A 20,188-nucleotide genomic window follows, 5' to 3' on the forward strand; every position below is an offset into this window, starting at 1 on the left:
GATCGCTGCTCAGTTCTCCAGAATTCTCAGAGAACACAGTTCTCCTGTGAATGCCTTTTATGAAGCGGTGTAGATCAGTTCTCCGAATGAAGGGAGAAAGGTCTACAAACGCTGGAAAACGGCTGCTTTTACTATAATCTCACGAGATTACAATAAGAGATCAGTTTACTAAGCAGAGGTAAATAATCGCTGCTTAGTTTGCGGTTCCTCCGATTCTCCAGCTCTGGGCTGGAGAATCTGGAGGGAGAACACAGATCTCCAGTGAAGGGCTGAACATGTTGTCTGCTGATCTCCTGAGTGTCATAAACTGTGAATGACCAGAGAATAGCTGCGATCCTCTGAATCGCAGCTATTCTCTGTGTCATAAGCGGACACCTATGTAGGAATATATGAGAGAAAAATGATCATATCCAAATTATTTTTCAGAAAGTAAAGCAGTTCACTCTGAAAAAAAAATTACTTCCATGGCCACAGTTGTATATAATCAAGCACCTAGGCATGCAGACTGCTTCTACAAACATTTGTGAAAGAATGGGTCGCTCTGAGGAGCTCAGTGAATTCAAGCGTGGTTCTGTGATAGGTTGCCACCTGTGCATTAAAGCGGAGTTCCACCCAAAAGGGGAAGTTCTGCTTTAAAGATTGGTCCACCGCTCCCCATTAAGGATTGTCACCTTTGGGGTACCTGAATTTGACAGGTAATTTGATAGGTACCAGCTCCCACTTCCGCTGCGGTCGCCTAGGCGAAATGGAAGTTGTCCTCCTAACCTCCCTCCCTGAAGTCTTGTAGGACATGTGACAGGTCCCAGAAGATGACGGGGCCATTTAGGAAGCGCAGTGGATACCCGGCTGTGAAGCCGCAAGCTGTCACATCCGGGTGCCTACACCGAGATGCCAGTGCCTGGAATACAGGATGGCCGGTGAAACGGGCTGTGGCGGGGGCAACTCTGGATCGTGGGACAGGTGAGTGGCTATTTTTTTAAAAGTCAGCATCTACAGTTTTTGTAGCTGCTGACTTTTTTTTTTACAGAGTGAGTGGAACTCCGCTTTAAGTCCATCCATGAAATTTACTTGCTGCTAAATGTTCTATGGTCAACAAAGTGGAAGCAACTGGAAACAACAGCAACTTAGCCACAAAGTGGTAGGCCACATAAAATGACAGAGCGGGGTCAGTGTATGCTAAAGTGCACAGTGCACAGAAATTGCCAACTGTCTGCAGAGTCAATAGCTAAAGACTTCCAAACTTTGTGTGGCCTTCAGATTAGCACAGTGCATAGAGAGCTTCATGGAATGGGTTTCCATAACCAAAGAGCTGCATCCAAGCCTTACATCACCAAGTGCAATGCAAAGTGTCGGATGCAGTGTTGTAAAGCATGCCACCACTGGACTCTAGAGCAGTAGAAACTTATTTTCTGGAGTGATGAATCTTGCTTTTCTGTCTGGCAATCCGATGGACATGTCTGGGTTTGGCGGTTGCCAGGAGAACGGTACTTGCCTGACTGCATTGTGCCGAGTGTAAAGTTTGGTGGAGGGGGGATTATGGTGTGAGGTTCATGTGCGTGTAAAGGCAGGCGTCCCAATACTTTTGGCAATATAGTATATACAATATGCACCTGGTCATTGTGGAATTGTAGATTTGGGTATGGGGGAGGTTTAGCTAAAACTATGGCACACAATCTGAACTATACATTTATTTTTCTTAAACAATTATAAAAAACTTTATTTCAGTAGTTTGTGCGGTTCACAGTTGGTAACTGTAAATCAGTCATTTTGACAAATTCACTTCTATGGGGTTGTGGAGACTCAGTTTTCAAATATATGGTTAAAGTATATTTCCACTTTTGCATTTAAATTTCATAAAACCCACACTATGTATTTGATATGTATTCTCAGTCACAAAACATACCTAAAAAATTTTTAAAAATATATATATTTCTTACATTTTAGATGTTTCTAAGGAGATAGGTATCATGGCTGATTCTAGTAAGAATTTCTGGACACCTCACACTATCCCTCACTAAAGTGGTATTAAGCCCAGAACCAAAAATGTAATATATTGAAGCTTACCAGTCATTAGATGTGTTGGCTGCATTATTTTTTTATTTTTAGGCTTTTTTTCCCCTCTGTTTTCACCTGATGATTTGGCCAGTAGCACACCTACTATATAAGGCTGCATTCACACTTGAGTGTTTTGTAGCTTGAAGCTCGAAGCTCCAAAAAAGCTCAAACTTAAAAAATTAATTGTTCTCTATGGGGCCTGCTTGCATGATTAGGTTTGAACAGGCACCATAGAGAACAATTCATTTTTTAAGTTTGAGCATTTTTGGATATTCAAGCTACAAAACACTCAAGTGTGAATGCAGCCTTAGAGTGCCTACACTTTGGATGAAGGTGCAATAGAGACAACTTTGGACAGCAGCATTGTCAGTCTGGGGAGAGGGGAGTGTTAGCTGTACTACCAGATTTAAATACACTGACAAATTAAAGCCAAACTCCAGTTAACACTTTTTTAAAGCAGGTACAGTAACAGTTCTGTTCCGTTTGGGATAAAAATGTTACATAAATTAATAAGCTGATCATTGCAAGCACCCTTGTCAGTGTTAAATGGTTTGTTTCAACCCTCTAACTGCTATATCTGTTTGTTTAAAAAAACAAAAAAAAAACAGACTTGGGTTCTGTGCATACTGGCTTAAAAGCATTTTGCCTGTGGAAGCAAGTAATGGTATCCTATGTGTCCATGCATGTTAGGTAGTCTAGAGGCGTTTTTTAAGCTAAGCGTTTAGAGGAGTTTTGCTTTTTTATGGCAGAAAAAATACATTAAATGCTTCAAAATGCTAACACAAAAAACACTAAACAGATTTTTTTTCTATCAAGAACACTGGTATGTTTTAAGCTATGATGTATGGGCCTTACTGGCTAGATCACCAGATGAAAATAAAAGAAAGAAAGCCTGACAAAGAAAATGAATGTAGCCATCACATCTAAGAACTGGTAAGCTGCAATATAATAAAATGTTTGCTTTTGGGTTGAATACCGATTCAACATACAATGTATGAGTTTCTAAATTTGTAACCCTTTGTTAGGAAAACAGTGTTTTAAACCAGTTTACAGCTTATAGTGAAGGAGTGTGCCCGCCCTAACCGCACCACCGATCGCGGACGCGGGTGTCAATCACCGGGTCCCGGCCAGTCATTACCCGCCGGGTCCTGACGATTACTGGCAATTACTGATGGGGAGCACGGCTGCAGTGTTTTAAGTTCATTTAAGTGACATTTTTTTTTTACACAAAATTGTCACTTAAATGATTTATTGCTCACACATGCCATGGGTATATGTGGAATTACCCCCCAAAATACATTCTGCTACTTCTCCCCAGTATGGGGGTACCACATATGAGAGACGTTTTGGCAGTCTAGTCAAGCACAGGACCCCAAAATCCAATAAGCACCTTCAGGCTTTTAAAGGACTTTATTTCCTCATTACACTTCCTGACTACCTATCACAGTTTCGGAGGCCCTGAAATGCCAGGATAGCACCTAACCCCCCCCCCAAATGACCCCTTTTTGGAAAGTAGACGCCCCAAGGAATTTGATAAGAAGCATGGTAAGTATTTTTCAGGTTTCACCATGCCTCTTTTTAAATTCCTTGGGGTGTCTACTTTCCATTTGGGGGTGGGGTTGGTGCTATCCTGGCATTTCAGGGCCTTTGAAACTGTGATAGGTAGTGAGGAAGTGAAATGAGGAAGTTACGCACCTTCAGGCTTTCAAAGTGGTCATTGGATTTCAGGCTCCAGTATGTGGCTAGGCTCCCAAAAAGTCTCACACATGTGGTATCCCCATACTCTGTAGAAGTAGCAGAATGTATTTTGGGGTGTAATTCCACATATACCCATGGCTTGTGCGAGAAATAAATCATTTAATTGACAACTTTGTGTAAAAAAAAAAAAAAGTTTTTGTTATTTTCCAGAAACTTGTGGAAAAAAAAGTAAATCTTCCATGGACTCAATATGCCTCTCAGCAGATAGCTTAGGGTATCTACTTTCCAAAAAGGGGTAATTTGAGGGTGTTTGTACTATCCTGGTATTTTAGCACCTCAAGAAATGTGATGAGCAGTCAGAAAGTAAAAGCTGTGTAAATTCCATTATCTATATCATAGTTTGTAGACGCTATAACTTTCACACAAAGCAATAAATATACACTTACTGGGATTTTTTAAACCAAAAACATGTAGCAGAATATATTTTGGCCTAAATTTATGACGAAATTTTAGTTTTTTTGGATATTTTTTATGACCGAAATGAGAAAATATTGTTCTTTTCAAAAAAATTTTTTTTCTTCAAAAATGTTTTTGTTTATAGCGCCAAAAATAAAAAGTGCACAGGTGATCAAATACCACCAAAAGAAAGCTCTATTTGTGTGAAAAAAGGACATACATTTCATTTATGTACCGTATTGCATGACCGCGCAATTGTCCGTTAAACTAGCGCAGTGCTGTATAGCAAAAAAATGGCATAATTGCAATATCTATACCATAGTTTGTAGACGCTATAACTTTCACACAAATCAATCAATATACACTTATTGGGATTTTTTTACCAAAAACATGTAGCAGAATACATTTTGGCCTAAATATATAACTAACTTTGAGTTTACTATATATTTTTTATAGCTGAAAGTAAAAAATATAGTTTTTCTTCAAAATTTGTGGTCTTTTTTTGTTTATAGCGTGAAAAATAAAAAGCGCACAGGTGATCAAATACCACCAAAAGAAAGCTCTATTTGTGTGAAAAAAGGACGTAAATTTTGTTTGGGTGCAGCATTGCATGACCGTGCAATTATCAGTTGAATTAGTGCAGCGCCGAGTAGCAAAAAGAGGCCTGGTCATTAAGGGGGGTAAATCCTCAGGAAGGCAAGTGGTTAATGTTTCCTGTTTGCAGAGAAGCAGTTGATAAACACATGTGGACTGTACATTGTTCATTCTGTAGAGCTATATACAGAACCTCTAACAGGTTACTGGCCCAGAGACGCAGTCATAGCCTGCTACAGCAAACGAGTGCAAGATACAGCAATAGAAAGAATACTGCAACAGAATAAAAGAAAAATGGCCAATAACAGAGTTGCAACAAAGCTTTCATTTGCAAATCTCACAAACCAGAACTACCAGTCTTGGAAATGAAGTTAGACCAGAACACCCTTCAGATGAGTTAATAGAGAAAGACCAGAAAACTCAGAGCACAATTTCTCTTAGCATAGAAGATGATCAAATCATACATATATGTATGTCGAAAACTGCTAAAGAAATGTGGAAAATATTACAAAAGGTGCAAGAAAGAGATAATCTTAGTAATAAACTATATTTCGTTAGAAAGCTATACCAAACCAAGCTGATGTAAGGCCAGTATATCCAGGATTACACAAGGCACACCTTGGAAATGGTTGAATGCCTGAGAAGCATAGGGAAGTTATGAAATTCTTGTCACAGCACTTGATGCACATCAAGATAATGAACATACATTGGAATATGTTAAGGGCAAACTTGTGGTTGAATATAGATGGAAAACAGAAAGCATTAATAGTGACTATACTTCTGTCGCACAGTCTGCTTTAAAGACAAAATAGGAATAAAAACAGGAATATGCAACATGAAACATGTGAATGCTTTGTGTGCAAGAAACAAGGTCATTTAAAAGCAGATTGCAGAAGCTGGAAAGCTAGAATGCAAAAACAAACTAAACTACAAAAGGCCAAAAGTGTGAAGGAAGAAACTGATTTGTCTTCAGATAATGAATGTGTTTTTTAATCCAAACATTGCACTTCACATGACAAGTTACATTTTTTTTTTCACCTTGACCAGAATAAAACAGAAAAACTCACTACAGCTAATGGGCAAATAATGGAATCAGAAGGAATAGGAGACAGTTTTTTTTTACTATTTCCCAGAGTGTTACCAGAAAGTGACAGTGAGTGAAATACCTCTGAAAAATGTCCTGTATGTCCCTGCTCTTGAAACTTATCTTTTGTCAATGAAGAAGCTCACCAAACAAGGCAATGCAGTGACCTTCCAAGGTGACAGTTGTGCCATCACAAAAGCAGCTATCTTACTTGCAAAGGCTAAAATTACAGATTTACTGTATCAGCTGAACTGCAATGAGGTGGTTAATACTGCCATGGAAGAAAAAACATTCAAACTGCATTCACACATGGCATAAACGACTTGGGCACAGAAGTCCTGACATAATAAAGTAATTAACTGAGATTGTGTATGCAAGTGGAATAAAAATTAGACCATGTGATCAAACAATGAAATGAACCAGCTGTATAAAAGGAAAAATGACAAGAAAACCTTTCCAAAGCAGAGTAACAGCAGAGCTGTTTCCAGAACCTCAGGACTTAATTCATTCAAATCTTTGAGGTCCAATGGAAAAGTTGACTTCAGGAAAGAAGAGGTATTTTCTCACTTTTATTGATGATTACTCCAGGCATACTACATTACAGTTTATCTATTACACAACAAAAGTGAAGTACCAGAGAAACTTAAACAGTATTTGGCTCAAGTAAGCAACACATTTGGCAAAATGTTAAGTGTATTGTGCACGGACAATGAAACTAATTATACAGGTGATCAGGGGTGGGCTGACAACTTATGGGGTCCCCGGGCAATAGGGGATCATGGGGCCCCTGTGTCCTTGCCCAAACTCAAAAAAGCCTATGAAAAAGGTACCAGGGGCATCTCATGGGGCCCCCTACTGACTCCGGGCACTCGGGCAGTGCCCGAGTTTCCAAATGGTCAGTCCGCCCCGCAGGTGATAATACTTAGGCAAGTCTCAGAAAGCATGGAATAATATTTCAAACTACTGTACCATACAACCTAGACCAGTGGTGGGCAACCTTTTTTTTCAACTGAGCCAAATCTCGCCAAAACCGCGATTGAAATTTATTTTGAGAGCCACATTTTTAAAACTGAAAATACATAGGATGGTACACTGTTTTTAGTTTCAATAAGTTTTTATAGTAATTCATCCCCCATAGTAATTCATCCCCCCTATAGTAATTCATCCCCCATAGTAATTCATCCCCTATAGTAATTCATCCCCCCTATAGTAATTCATCCCCCCTATAGTAATTCATCCCCCATAGTAATTCATCCCCCATATAGTAATTCATCCCCCATATAGTAATTCATCCCCCATATAGTAATTCATCCCCCATATAGTAATTAATCCCCCATAGTAATTCATCCCCCATATAGTAATTCATCCCCCATATAGTAATTCATCCCCCATAGTAATTCATCCCCCCTATAGTAATTCATCCCCCATATAGTAATTCATCCCCCATATAGTAATTCATCCCCCCTATAGTAATTCATCCCCCCTATAGTAATTCATCCCCGATATAGTAATTCATCCCCCATAGTAATTCATCCCCCATAGTAATTCATCCCCCATATAGTAATTCATCCCCCATAGTAATTCATCCCACATAGTAATTCATCCCCCATATAGTAGTAGTAAGTAAGTAGCAAGTAAAGTCCCCCCTGTGTCAATTCACTTACCTTTGCTCCGCGCGTTCCTCTCGCCATGTTCCTGCGCCGTTCCGGTCTTCAGGGCGGACTGTGAGAGGAGCCTAGCTCCTCTCACGTTCGTCACGCTGCCCCGCCTACACACATCCTGACAGCCAATCACTGGCTATCAGGATGTGAGTGGCAGCGAGACTGGCCAATCATTGCATTTGAGCGCGCTGCCCTGGCTGTTTTTTTTTGGATCACGCTGCAGAGTCCCTGCCGCCCGAGAGGAGGGAGGAGAGCGGGCGCCCGGCACACAAGAGCCGCATTAAAGCGTGTAAAGAGCCGCATGTGGCTCGCGAGCCGCGGCTTGCCGACCACTGACCTAGACCAAAACAGGGTTGCAGAAAGAATGAACTGTACTCTATGTGAGAGTGGAAGAACCATGCTGTTTGATGCAGATATGCCAACTACATGCTGGGGGGAGCCAACTATGGCCCCATGCTATCTCCAAATTCGACTACCAGAAAAATCAACTGAGAAAACTGTGGAATGGAAAAGACCAAATTTGTAATATTTTAAAAATGTTTGGAAGCAAAGCCTATGTGCATATCCCAAGAGAAAAACTTACAAAATGGAATGCTTGTACAAAGGAAGGTATACTTGTGGAGTACAGTAAATCTCAAAAGAGATACAGAATTCTACACAAAGACACATACAAGGTAACCAACAGCAGAAGTGCAATTGTCAACGAAACTTCAGTGTGTGCAAAATTTCTTGAACACAAACGCTTCAAACTGAGGGAAATTCCACTTCAGTGTCAAATGAAAATAAGCAACAAAGTGACACAGAAATAGAAATTAACACAGACAATCCAAATATTGTAAAAGAGGAAACCAGGCCACAATCATGAAATCCACTAGAAGCAAAAAAAGGCATTCCAACCAAACATCTGCCCTATGTTGCTTGCCTAGCATTAAAACCAGAGCCAAATTCACGGGGTGAGATGCAAAGACTTCTAACCTATGAGAAACAAAAGTATTTGACAAAACCACTTACAAGAAACAGATTTATAGAACTGAGATCCAAAATGGGACTAATATAAGGAATAGTTGAGTGTGGGTGTAGGAATACAATGTTCATGTATTTTTGTACAACAACTACATCAGTATCAGTAGATGGCAGAGTTTATAGGTTTGTAGCTGCATCTATGATAAACTCTGTCTTTTCCCTGTATTTGTGCATTGAGATGCATTCCTAGGGTCCACAGTATGTGCATTGCAGTAACAAAGTGTTAGCTTCTCTGTTAATGTGCATTATTTTGTGGAATAATGTGCATTGTGTTAAGGCAGCCCATCCTTTTGAACAAGCACAAATCTTTTCTTTTAATGTAGTACACCAAATTGCACAGAAAGTTCCAATCTGAAGCACACACAAATGTGTTGATGTATGCTGACAAGGTGCTTTAGGGTGCAATTTAAAACTAATCACACTGCAACTCACAATATTCGTCACTACCATAACTCACAAGTGTGAAGCTAGCCTCATGGTTTTTAGCTTTAGTCAGAAAATTAAGTCCTGCTAGATCACTTCAGGCTGGCTCCTTTTGCAGGTATCGCTATGTAAAAAATTAAAAAGAAGTATACTCTTTAAAATTATGTAATACACCTTCTCACCCTGCTCTGCACATACTCAGTTGCTCTCTGTTTTTAAGCACTGTGCTGAATTTGTAGAGGCCAATCTGCTGACCACCTAAAGATTTAATGCTGCTCAGGGCTTTGGGCTTCAACAAGATGGCAACCTCTTGCAAGAAGAAACAGGAGCATTGCTGGAGACAAATTACAGCACACACTAGTTTTGGTTGCCTAACTATTAATGTGGAATGTATGTCCTTTGCGAAAGGACATTATTTTTTTTTATCAAGTTGTTATGGGTAAAAATCCACTCTATGTCACTTATTTACAGTTTTGTGCTCCTATTTTCACCATTTCACAAAAAGAGCGCCATTTTGGGAAGTTTTTTTTTGTTGTGAGTGCTTATTGTGTGTGATAGGAATTATTTTAGTATTAAAAATATACATTTGATAAACATTTGCGCCACCTTCATGGGATGTGCAAAATCAGTAGCACCATCTTTTAATTTCCTTGTGCGTTCAAAAAATATGATTTGTGGTGGTGGGGGTAGAGATATTTTATTAATTTTCAAAGCTGTAAGTGAAAAAAATACCAATGGTCTGGCCACTTCTGGTGACTAATGGGAGGCAGGGCCCGGCAGCAAAAAGGTTAAACTGACATAAAGCAGCCAAGAAAGCATAGTTATAAATAGTCAGATTGTAGTTTTGTGTTATATTGTTAGTAGTGAAGTACACAGATCTTACCTTGTTTTCATTGAAATTGGCAATCACTACACCAACAAACAGAGTAAGGCCTATCATGCAACCAAGAAACACAAAAACATGGATGTATATTCCATGTATCTGTAAGGAAAAAAAAGATGAACACATGTTAATTAAGACACAAACCTGCCTATCAAAGAAGGTTTCTGTACAAAAACTTCAGACTCTGAAACAGGTTAAATGCAGTATGATTTTCTGTTACTTTTGACTTGCTTCTATGTTGCTTATGATTAAATTATGAGTTGCTTTGACTTGCTTCTTGTTAGCGTTAAACTGCTTCATTGTTACTTTGAGCAGCAATCACAATAATTTGTAAAGGGATGAAAAGCAGTGGGTATGGAAATACTGTAATTGCCAATGTACACAAGCCTTTACACATATTGTAAACTTACAGGTCCTACACGATGAATGATGACATCCCGAACTTCAACCCATCCTTTTAAAGACAGCACTTCAAACAAAGCCAGCATAGCATTTCCCACATTGTCAAAATTAAAGTTACGAGGATTTGCCCTAGAGGGTCGAAAACATAATAGTTATTCAAAATTGTCAAAATTAAGGAGATTTGCTCAAGAGATTAGAGAACTTTAAAGTACGTTTATCATGATAGAATTATATTGTTGCCATTGCTGGTCTCTCTTTTTGAGAATGCTAGCTCCCTAGGTGCCATACTTTCACTTCAATGCTTCTTGCGCCACTGACCAGGAACAAGTATACAGAAAGAATTCTGATATGTTTCTGAAAATCTTTACAGCATTCTTGTTCCAGGGCATGATTAGCATTTTCAAAAGGCAGCCAGCAATTATAGCCTCTGATATTCTCCCATTGCAGATATACTTTAATCACTTGCCCTCTAGAGACCAGGCCTTTTTTTGCGATGCGGCACTACTTTAACTGACAATTGCGCAGTCATGCAATGCTGCACCCAAATTAAATTTATGTCTTTCTTTTGCCCCACAAATGGAGCTTTTGGTGGTATTTGATTGCATCTGCTTTTTTTTACGCTATAAACAAAAAAAAGTGACAATTTTGAAAAAAAAAAAACAATATTTTTGACTTTTTGCTATAAAACATATCTAGTAAAAATTTTTAAAAAATCAAATGTCATCATAAATTTAAGCCAAAATGTATTCTGCTACATGTCTTTGCTAAAAAAAAATCCCAATACATGTAAATTAATTGGTTTACATGTTCTAGCATCTACAAATGGCTGTATATATACTGGAATTTTTTTTTATATACTAGTAATGGCGGTGATCAGCAACTTATAGCGGGACTGTGGGACTGCGGTGAGCATTCTGACACTGGGGGGGAACTGACTAACTGCTAATGACATCCCAGTGACGCTAACACAGTGATCAGTGCTATTAAAAAGCACTGACACTGTACTAACAACACTGGGCAGGAAGGGGTTAACATCTGGGATGATCAAAGGGTTAACTGTGTTAGCTGTGTGTGTTTCACATTATGTTTTATGATGTAAGCATGCTGCTTTGTATTACTTTGCTATGCAGAGCAATACAAAGCAGCATGCTGGTGCTGACAGGGGATAGCTCTGTATTGCTTACATACACACCTCTCCTCTATCAGTGTTCCTCGGTGAAGGGAAATCTCCACAAGGGGCATACAGAAATGAATAAAAAGTTAGTAAGATGGTTTTTATCGCTGTTTGTATACCTGTTATGGAGTTTTGTGTCACCTTCTGTCCTAAAGAGAGTGATCACCAAGGCAAGAAGTGAGGTCAAAATCATCCTAGTAGGGACACAGACAGCAAACAAATCTGAAACTAAAATAGAAAAGGTTTGGTCTGGAGTTTAGACTTTAGCTTGATGAATAACTGCAGTACATAAAGCTGTTCTGCAGCTTTTTGAAAAAAATAAATAAATAAAAGTCAACAGCTACAAATACTGTAGCTGCTGACTTTTAATAAAAGGACATTTACTTGTCCAGGGGTCCATCCCCATGCTCACCCGAACCGCTTCTTTGCTGGTCTTCGGGTCCCTGATGTCTGCATGACTACTGTGGCAACTGGTTATCAGCCAGCAATCCAACCAGAAGTGGGAGCGAGTACCTGTCAAAACCAGATACCCCCTCTCCTTCCCCCCAAAAAAGTGCCAAACACAGAAGAGGAGGAGGGCATAATGAGGAATTTCCCCTTTAGGGCGAAGTTCTGCTTTAAAACACAGACTAAGTAGTGGATGTCATGAGGTACTATAAAGTATGGCAATATTAGTGATAGATTGGAATTTGCAATAGGCCAACCAGAGATCAGGAACTTTTACAGTAAGATCTGCCCTACGCAGAAGCAATAGCACTAGCAATTGGCAGAATCATCAACACTGCCACTTGTGCACACAGTGAAAATAGTGTGCAATCCCAAATGCACACGTTCCTGCATTAAAAATGTCAGTGTATAAATGGGTGGTGCAGTGACCATCGGCTGGAACCGAACAGAATCAGCAAGGGAGAATGTCACCAGCACACTGAGGATCACCAATATGGGTCCAAAAGTTTTAATGAATGATCACATAGTTACAACAAGGCAACGTTTCGGAGTCTCACAGGACCCCTTCTTCAGGCATGTGACAAAGGCATGCCTGATGAAGGGGTCCTGCGAGACTCCCAATTGTTGCCTTGCTGTAACTATGTGATTGTTCATTAAAACTTTTGGACCCATATTGGTGATCCTTGGTGTGCTGGTGACATTCTCCCTCACAGTGAAAGTAGTGCCCCCTTTCTCAGAAAATGCAAGACCAATGGCAAGATGTTTCTAAGCATGCTGAAAAATGTCATCAGCTAGGCCTGCAGTGGGCCTGTACACTGCAAGACTTAAACCAGATACTTGTAAAAATAGGAGTTATTCATGGCCAACCTTATACCTTGCATAATGAAAAATAAAAGAAGATAAAGACTTGGTCTCATTAGGCTAATGAAGACTCCCTTTACAATGGCTGGAAGGGTATTAGTCCTCTAGGATAAAGGACTATTTATTTATAATGAGATGATTTATATTCTTTAATATACATCACAAAAGAGGTCTTCTGCATCTGGAAATGGATAATAGGCAACATATTTCAATTTAAAAAAAATACGCCAGTAGGCTGTATACTTTTTTTTAACAGAGAAAAACATTACATTTTCCTGTTGGTTAACATCTATCAGGCAGACCATTAAAATGACAGAAATAAGGCTTTTACTGACTTTTATTTAAATTATTAATTAGTGTAGGTTTACCCCTTATCAGGGAATAGTTTTACAGTCTATATTTTTGCTCATCTTAAAGCTGAACTCCAACCAAACAGCTAAAAAGCAAATATGTAAACTGTATATCTGTTAAAATATGTTTTATCTTTTTAACGAACAGTCAAAACTTTTTTTATTTTGGATAGAGTAGGGAGTAGTAATATATTAGTTACATTTTTACATATGTGTCCCACTTGGAATGGTTCCCTTCAATTAATGTGCTGGAGATGCGAGTGGAAATAAGAGGAAATATCCCTAAATTGAAGGAAATTACAGTCTTGGAAATTGTCACTCAAAGGGTTGCTCTGGTGACAGCTCAACAATTTTGTATTTCCTTAACTTTCTGTCTTAGTGATATTAGTGATATTGGTCAAAATGGAAATTGAATACAGACTTAACATTACCATATACATTTAACAGAGGGTCTAATTCTTCCCCACTGTATCAAAAACTAAAAGAAAAACAAAGTTTTACATTTAGGTACACTTTAATTCTGCTCAGCCATTCTTGGGATTTACACACTTTACCATGCCGAATATAGGGTTGCCACCTTTTCTTCTTTAGTGGCGCATGGCAATTTTGTTATGTAGTATACACTATAGGATTGTAAAAGGCCTGGGACACCTTTGGGCGCCCTATGGAGAGTAGTCATGAACAGTGGGTGTTAATTGCATTAACAGTGGGAGGGGCTTAAAGGGGTATGGTTAAATAAAAAAAGCATTTTTGTACCTATAAAATATGCTTAGATTGCTGTGCCACAAGTAAGAGTCTCACAGACACGTATAACCCTCAGCACAATAATTTGAAAAAGGAAAACGCTTCCAATACATATGATTTTGAGCACACCTGAAATAGTCAGGGACTGCTTAGCAACCAGCAACTGTGGAGTCAATGAACAATTTGGTGAAGTATATAATGTACAATAAAGTGCATATACCACAGGAATGTGTGTAATGTACAATGTAGTGTATATAGCACAAGAGTGTGTAATATACAATATAGTGTATATAGTGCAGGACTTTGTAAAGCTGGCTGTAGACAGTTTTCTCTTGTTCCATCAACAGGCTGAATTAAAAAAAAGTATAGATTCCTTTATCCTCACAAACTAGGTGGATGCAGGAATCCTTTTTGCCAAAACATTGTCTGTCCCCTAGTACAGCCCCTCAGTGCAACCCCCCAGGTCAGTCTGCCCCCCAGGTCAACCCCACAGCTCAGTCTGTCCCCCAGCATGACCACTGAGGCCAGTCTGTCCCCCAGTATGACCTCCCAGGTCAGTCTGTTCCCCAGTACAACCCCCAGGTCAGTCTGCCTCCCAGTACGAGCCCCCTAGGTCAGTCTGTCCACAGTACAATCCCTCCCCCTCAGGTCAGGTGGAAGGAGTCATTCCCTGGCTAATGACACCAGAGGACCAGCCCTGTGATAGATATGTCCTGCAGCCCTCTTTGTGCACAGCTCACACACATTACACAGGTGCTGCTTCCAGTCAGCCTGCTAATCTCCCTCATGCCAAAACCAGTCTCTGATTAGAGACCCCAAGTTAAATAAGCGGTCTCCCATTAGCATTTCCTTCCAGTGTAACACCCCCCACCATAACCAAGACCTCACACTTCTTAGGACCCTAGTGTGAGCCCTGCACGCTGTCAGTCAGCTGCAGGTTTGCTTCTCTCACTGTTGGTGCTCAAGCACCTGGTGAATATGAGCAGCGTTACCACGGACTGTCAGTGGTCTCGCCCATGTACAACGATGCTACGGCAGGCAGGGGGAAGAGCAGGTCCAGCATAGGCAGCAAGTCCGGTCCGTGCATAGACAGAGAACATGGGGCTGACACACAGCTAGGACTTGTCAGGGAGCGAGCAGCCAGACACACAAGGAGGTGCAATTAAAGGTAGGTTTATTAATATAAAAATAAGACAAGAGTCTATGCAAGTCCAACAGTGGAAATCGTAGCCAAAGCCGGGGTCAAGAGCCAGGAAGAATCGTCGCCAGAGTTGGGATCAGGAGCCAGGAAGAATCGTCGCCAGAGCCGGGATCAGGAGCCAGGAAGAATGGTCACCAGAGCCGGGGTCAGAAGCCAGGAGGAGTCTTAGCCAAAGCCGAGTCGGTATCCAGGAAAGCAATGAGTAGCTAAACAGGAGCTTGCTGCTGTGCAACAGACAGGACACAAATGCAATGGACAGCCACAAACAGCAGACTTATATGTTAAGCCACCACCTCCTGGGGGAGGAGCCGCAGAGGGCTGAAAGCATAAAGGATCCCACAATGCTTTACAGACACCTAAGATGGAGGTCAGCACATAGAGCAGCACAAGGTCTGAGGAAAGGTAGGACCTTGACAGGACTGAGGGGGAGGAGAGGGGGCCTCACACACACAAACTGGCGCAGGGCCTCCCTGCATTTTTATTAGGTGTTTGTGTGAGATAGCAAGTGCCATATTGCTGCCTGGAAGGACCCGGAGCTCTGAGCACACTCGTATAATGTGTCCAGATTTCAAGCGGGCTGAAACCCAGCCACATAAATAAAAACCTGGACTGTCCATGTGAATTCCGGACACGTGGCAACCCTAGCTGAATAGCCAGCTGGTTTATCATACTATTTCTTATTGCAGACTCTCTGTGCATTCCCCTCCTGTAATATTACCTAAATGTTTGTGGAGGATGTTAGGGTGATAGTGACATGTAATACAGTAGAATCTGCCTTTCTCACAGTTCTGGCATGTCCATTGTCAGCTTGATTTTGCTGAAGTTTATATAAAGTCAGATTACATGTATTTTTACTAACAGTATTCATAAAATACAGTTTTGAACAAATAATTTTGAACTTTTTCTCAAGAGTTGCAATCTAATCCCTGGAGTGGACAATAACTAATTCAGTTCCACTCTGTATAAAGATACATTATACAAACATAAATTCAACATCTTTAAACATTGCTATGTGTATTGTTTACACAGCTAAGAGTATGTTACAAAAAAAAAAGCTTACCAGACTCTTGGAACCCAGAATCCTGGCTTCTTTTCATCTGGTTTCAATTTCAAGTTTAAATTTTTAGAAACACTGACATTAATCCTAAATATTCCATGGCATTTTTCCTAAAAAGGAAGAAAATAGAAACAGACACATTGAATACAGAAGTAGCTTTCCAACTCCAAATGCAAATAGAATTCTCTTTTTTAGGAATATAAAGAAACAATACTCTTCTGTTGCATGCTGTCTTTCCATTATCAAACATACTGTATGCTGCCTCATATATGAAGGAATAGTATCTTCCCTTTTCAGATAGTAAATATAGGAACTGCCATTGCAGTCAGAAGGTCAGAGGTCTTTTGAAGTCTGATAGTTGCTGATCTGTTAAAGTAAACTCTCTGTCAAGATTTACCCCTCTATTTTTTCAGTGACTACTGTCACAGAGACAGAAAGTGAAGAAAGATCTGACATTTGTGTCACCAAAGTAAGAGGCAGGGGTACATTTTCCAAGTGGGTACCTGTTCTAGTGACAAATATAAGAGGAAAATTTCCTTCACTTTTTTGAATATACTTTGTCTCATTTTCTTGTTGCATTCTCACAACAAGCAGTGAAAGGAAATCTCCCCAAAAGGACCCAGACAGATAAAACAAAAAAAAATAAAAAAAGGTGATTATAGTTTTAACTATGCCTTACTTTACCAAAATGAAAATGAAACATTTTGGCTCTACATGCACATTAATTGTCTAATCTCAATGTCTTTATCCTATCATTTGAGTGTGTTAAGCCAGGCAGCTGACAGTCAGAAATTGTTTGCCTTATATGACCTCAGACATCCTGGGTATCCAGCTAAAGTAGCAGGCTCAGGAAAAGTATAGTGAAGCTGAAAAATAGAGATCTTTGATGGAGATGCCTGAACAGTAGAGATGAGCGAATCGAAGTATCCGAAGTGGAATTCGAGTCGAATTTCGGAAAAATTTCGATTCGTGCCGAATCCGAAAAACAGCCTAATTCGGACGCGCGAATCGAAATTTTTCCGAAAATGGCGGCTGACATGTGCGGCGACGGAGCGGGGATGTCGGGGAAGGCGCGCAGACAAGGCGCGCTGCCCCATAATGCATTCCTCAACGACATGTGATCGCATCAGCCAATCAGCAGCCAGCCAGCCAGCACTGTGTAATGGTCGAGGTATATATAGCGGCCATTTTGGAAATCTTCATTTGCCTGCAGTCATTGAACAGAGGCAGACCGCTCTGTACTAGGGACAGGGACAGAGTTAGGGCCACAGAAACGAGAATTGGGGACAGAGAGAAGTTACTTAGGGACAGAGAACCATTACTCAGGGACACAGACTTGTTAATGAGGGCCACAGAATCGTTATTTAGGGACAAAGAAACGCTAGTTAGGGCCACAGAATTCATACTCAGGGACAGACAGAATTGTTACTCAGTGCCAGAGAATTGTTACTTAGGGCCACAGAAACGTTATTAGGGCCACAGAATTTTTACTCAGGGACAGACAGAATTGTTACTGAGTGCCAGAGAATTGTTACTCAGGGACAGACAGAATTGTTACTGAGTGCCAGAGAATTCTTACTCAGGGCCACAGAATTCATTCTCAGGGACAGACAGAATTGTTACTCAGGGACAGACAGAATTGTTACTGAGTGCCAGAGAATTGTTACTCAGGGACAGACAGAATTGTTACTGAGTGCCAGAGAATTGTTACTCAGGGACAGACAGAATTGTTACTGAGTGCCAGAGAATTGTTACTCTCACAGACACAAAATTGTTACTTGCACAGACACAGAATTGTTACTTGCACAGACACACAATTGTTACTCAGGGCCACAGAATTCATACTCAGGGACAGACAGAATTGTTACTGAGTGCCAGAGAATTCTTACTCAGGGCCACAGAATTCATACTCAGGGACAGACAGAATTGTTACTCAGGGACAGACAGAATTGTTACTGAGTGCCAGAGAATTGTTACTCAGGGACAGACAGAATTGTTACTGAGTGCCAGAGAATTGTTACTCTCACAGACACAAAATTGTTACTTGCACAGACACAGAATTGTTACTTGCACAGACACACAATTGTTACTCAGGGCCACAGAATTCATACTCAGGGACAGACAGAATTGTTACTGAGTGCCAGAGAATTGTTACTCAGGGACAGACAGAATTGTTACTGAGTGCCAGAGAATTGTTACTCTCACAGACACAAAATTGTTACTTGCACAGACACAGAATTGTTACTCGCACAGAGACAGAATTGTTACTCAGGGCCACAGAATTCATACTCAGGGACAGACAGAATTGTTACTGAGTGCCAGAGAATTGTTACTCAGGGAAGACAGAATTGTTACTGAGTGCCATAGAATTGTTACTCAGGGACAGACAGAATTGTTACTGAGTGCCAGAGAATTGTTACTCTCACAGACACAAAATTGTTACTTGCACAGACACAGAATTGTTACTCGCACAGAGACAGAATTGTTACTCAGGGCCACAGAATTCATACTCAGGGACAGACAGAATTGTTACTGAGTGCCAGAGAATTGTTACTCAGGGACAGACAGAATTGTTACTGAGTGCCAGAGAATTGTTACTCTCACAGACACAAAATTGTTACTTGCACAGACACAGAATTGTTACTTGCACAGACACACAATTGTTACTGAGTGCCAGAGAATTGTTACTCAGGGACAGACAGAATTGTTACTGAGTGCCAGAGAATTGTTACTCAGGGACAGACAGAATTGTTACTGAGTGCCAGAGAATTGTTACTCAGGGACAGACAGAATTGTTACTGAGTGCCAGAGAATTGTTACTCTCACAGACACAAAATTGTTACTTGCACAGACACAGAATTGTTACTTGCACAGACACACAATTGTTACTCAGGGCCACAGAATTCATACTCAGGGACAGACAGAATTGTTACTGAGTGCCAGAGAATTGTTACTCAGGGACAGACAGAATTGTTACTGAGTGCCAGAGAATTGTTACTCTCACAGACACAAAATTGTTACTTGCACAGACACAGAATTGTTACTCGCACAGAGACAGAATTGTTACTCAGGGCCACAGAATTCATACTCAGGGACAGACAGAATTGTTACTGAGTGCCAGAGAATTGTTACTCAGGGAAGACAGAATTGTTACTGAGTGCCATAGAATTGTTACTCAGGGACAGACAGAATTGTTACTGAGTGCCAGAGAATTGTTACTCTCACAGACACAAAATTGTTACTTGCACAGACACAGAATTGTTACTCGCACAGAGACAGAATTGTTACTCAGGGCCACAGAATTCATACTCAGGGACAGACAGAATTGTTACTGAGTGCCAGAGAATTGTTACTCAGGGACAGACAGAATTGTTACTGAGTGCCAGAGAATTGTTACTCTCACAGACACAAAATTGTTACTTGCACAGACACAGAATTGTTACTTGCACAGACACACAATTGTTACTGAGTGCCAGAGAATTGTTACTCAGGGACAGACAGAATTGTTACTGAGTGCCAGAGAATTGTTACTCAGGGACAGACAGAATTGTTACTGAGTGCCAGAGAATTGTTACTCAGGGACAGACAGAATTGTTACTGAGTGCCAGAGAATTGTTACTCTCACAGACACAAAATTGTTACTTGCACAGACACAGAATTGTTACTCGCACAGAGACAGAATTGTTACTCAGGGCCACAGAATTCATACTCAGGGACAGACAGAATTGTTACTGAGTGCCAGAGAATTGTTACTCAGGGACAGACAGAATTGTTACTGAGTGCCAGAGAATTGTTACTCTCACAGACACAAAATTGTTACTTGCACAGACACAGAATTGTTACTTGCACAGACACACAATTGTTACTCAGGGCCACAGAATTCATACTCAGGGACAGACAGAATTGTTACTGAGTGCCAGAGAATTCTTACTCAGGGCCACAGAATTCATACTCAGGGACAGACAGAATTGTTACTCAGGGACAGACAGAATTGTTACTGAGTGCCAGAGAATTGTTACTCAGGGACAGACAGAATTGTTACTGAGTGCCAGAGAATTGTTACTCTCACAGACAC

At 40.4% G+C, this 20,188-nt stretch overlaps 1 protein-coding gene across 2 annotated transcripts in view; it reads right to left on the reverse strand.

Annotated features, from left to right (window-relative positions):
• The window catches only part of NALCN (sodium leak channel, non-selective), a 694,063-nt gene that overhangs the window by 74,436 nt on the left and 599,439 nt on the right, over positions 1-20,188 (reverse strand). For both annotated transcript variants that reach the window (XM_089679951.1, XM_089679950.1), the window contains 3 exons: positions 16,117-16,223; positions 10,288-10,408; positions 9,878-9,976 (listed from right to left, as the gene is read on the reverse strand). In XM_089679951.1, the coding sequence (XP_089536077.1) occupies positions 9,878-9,976; positions 10,288-10,408; positions 16,117-16,223 (327 nt within the window). The remainder of the gene's footprint in view (positions 1-9,877; positions 9,977-10,287; positions 10,409-16,116; positions 16,224-20,188) is intronic.

This window comes from Staurois parvus, unplaced genomic scaffold (assembly GCF_062004578.1).
Source record: "Staurois parvus isolate SC_StPar_1 unplaced genomic scaffold, SC_StPar_1.0 ptg000233l, whole genome shotgun sequence".
NCBI classification, from domain to species: Eukaryota; Metazoa; Chordata; class Amphibia; order Anura; family Ranidae; genus Staurois; species Staurois parvus.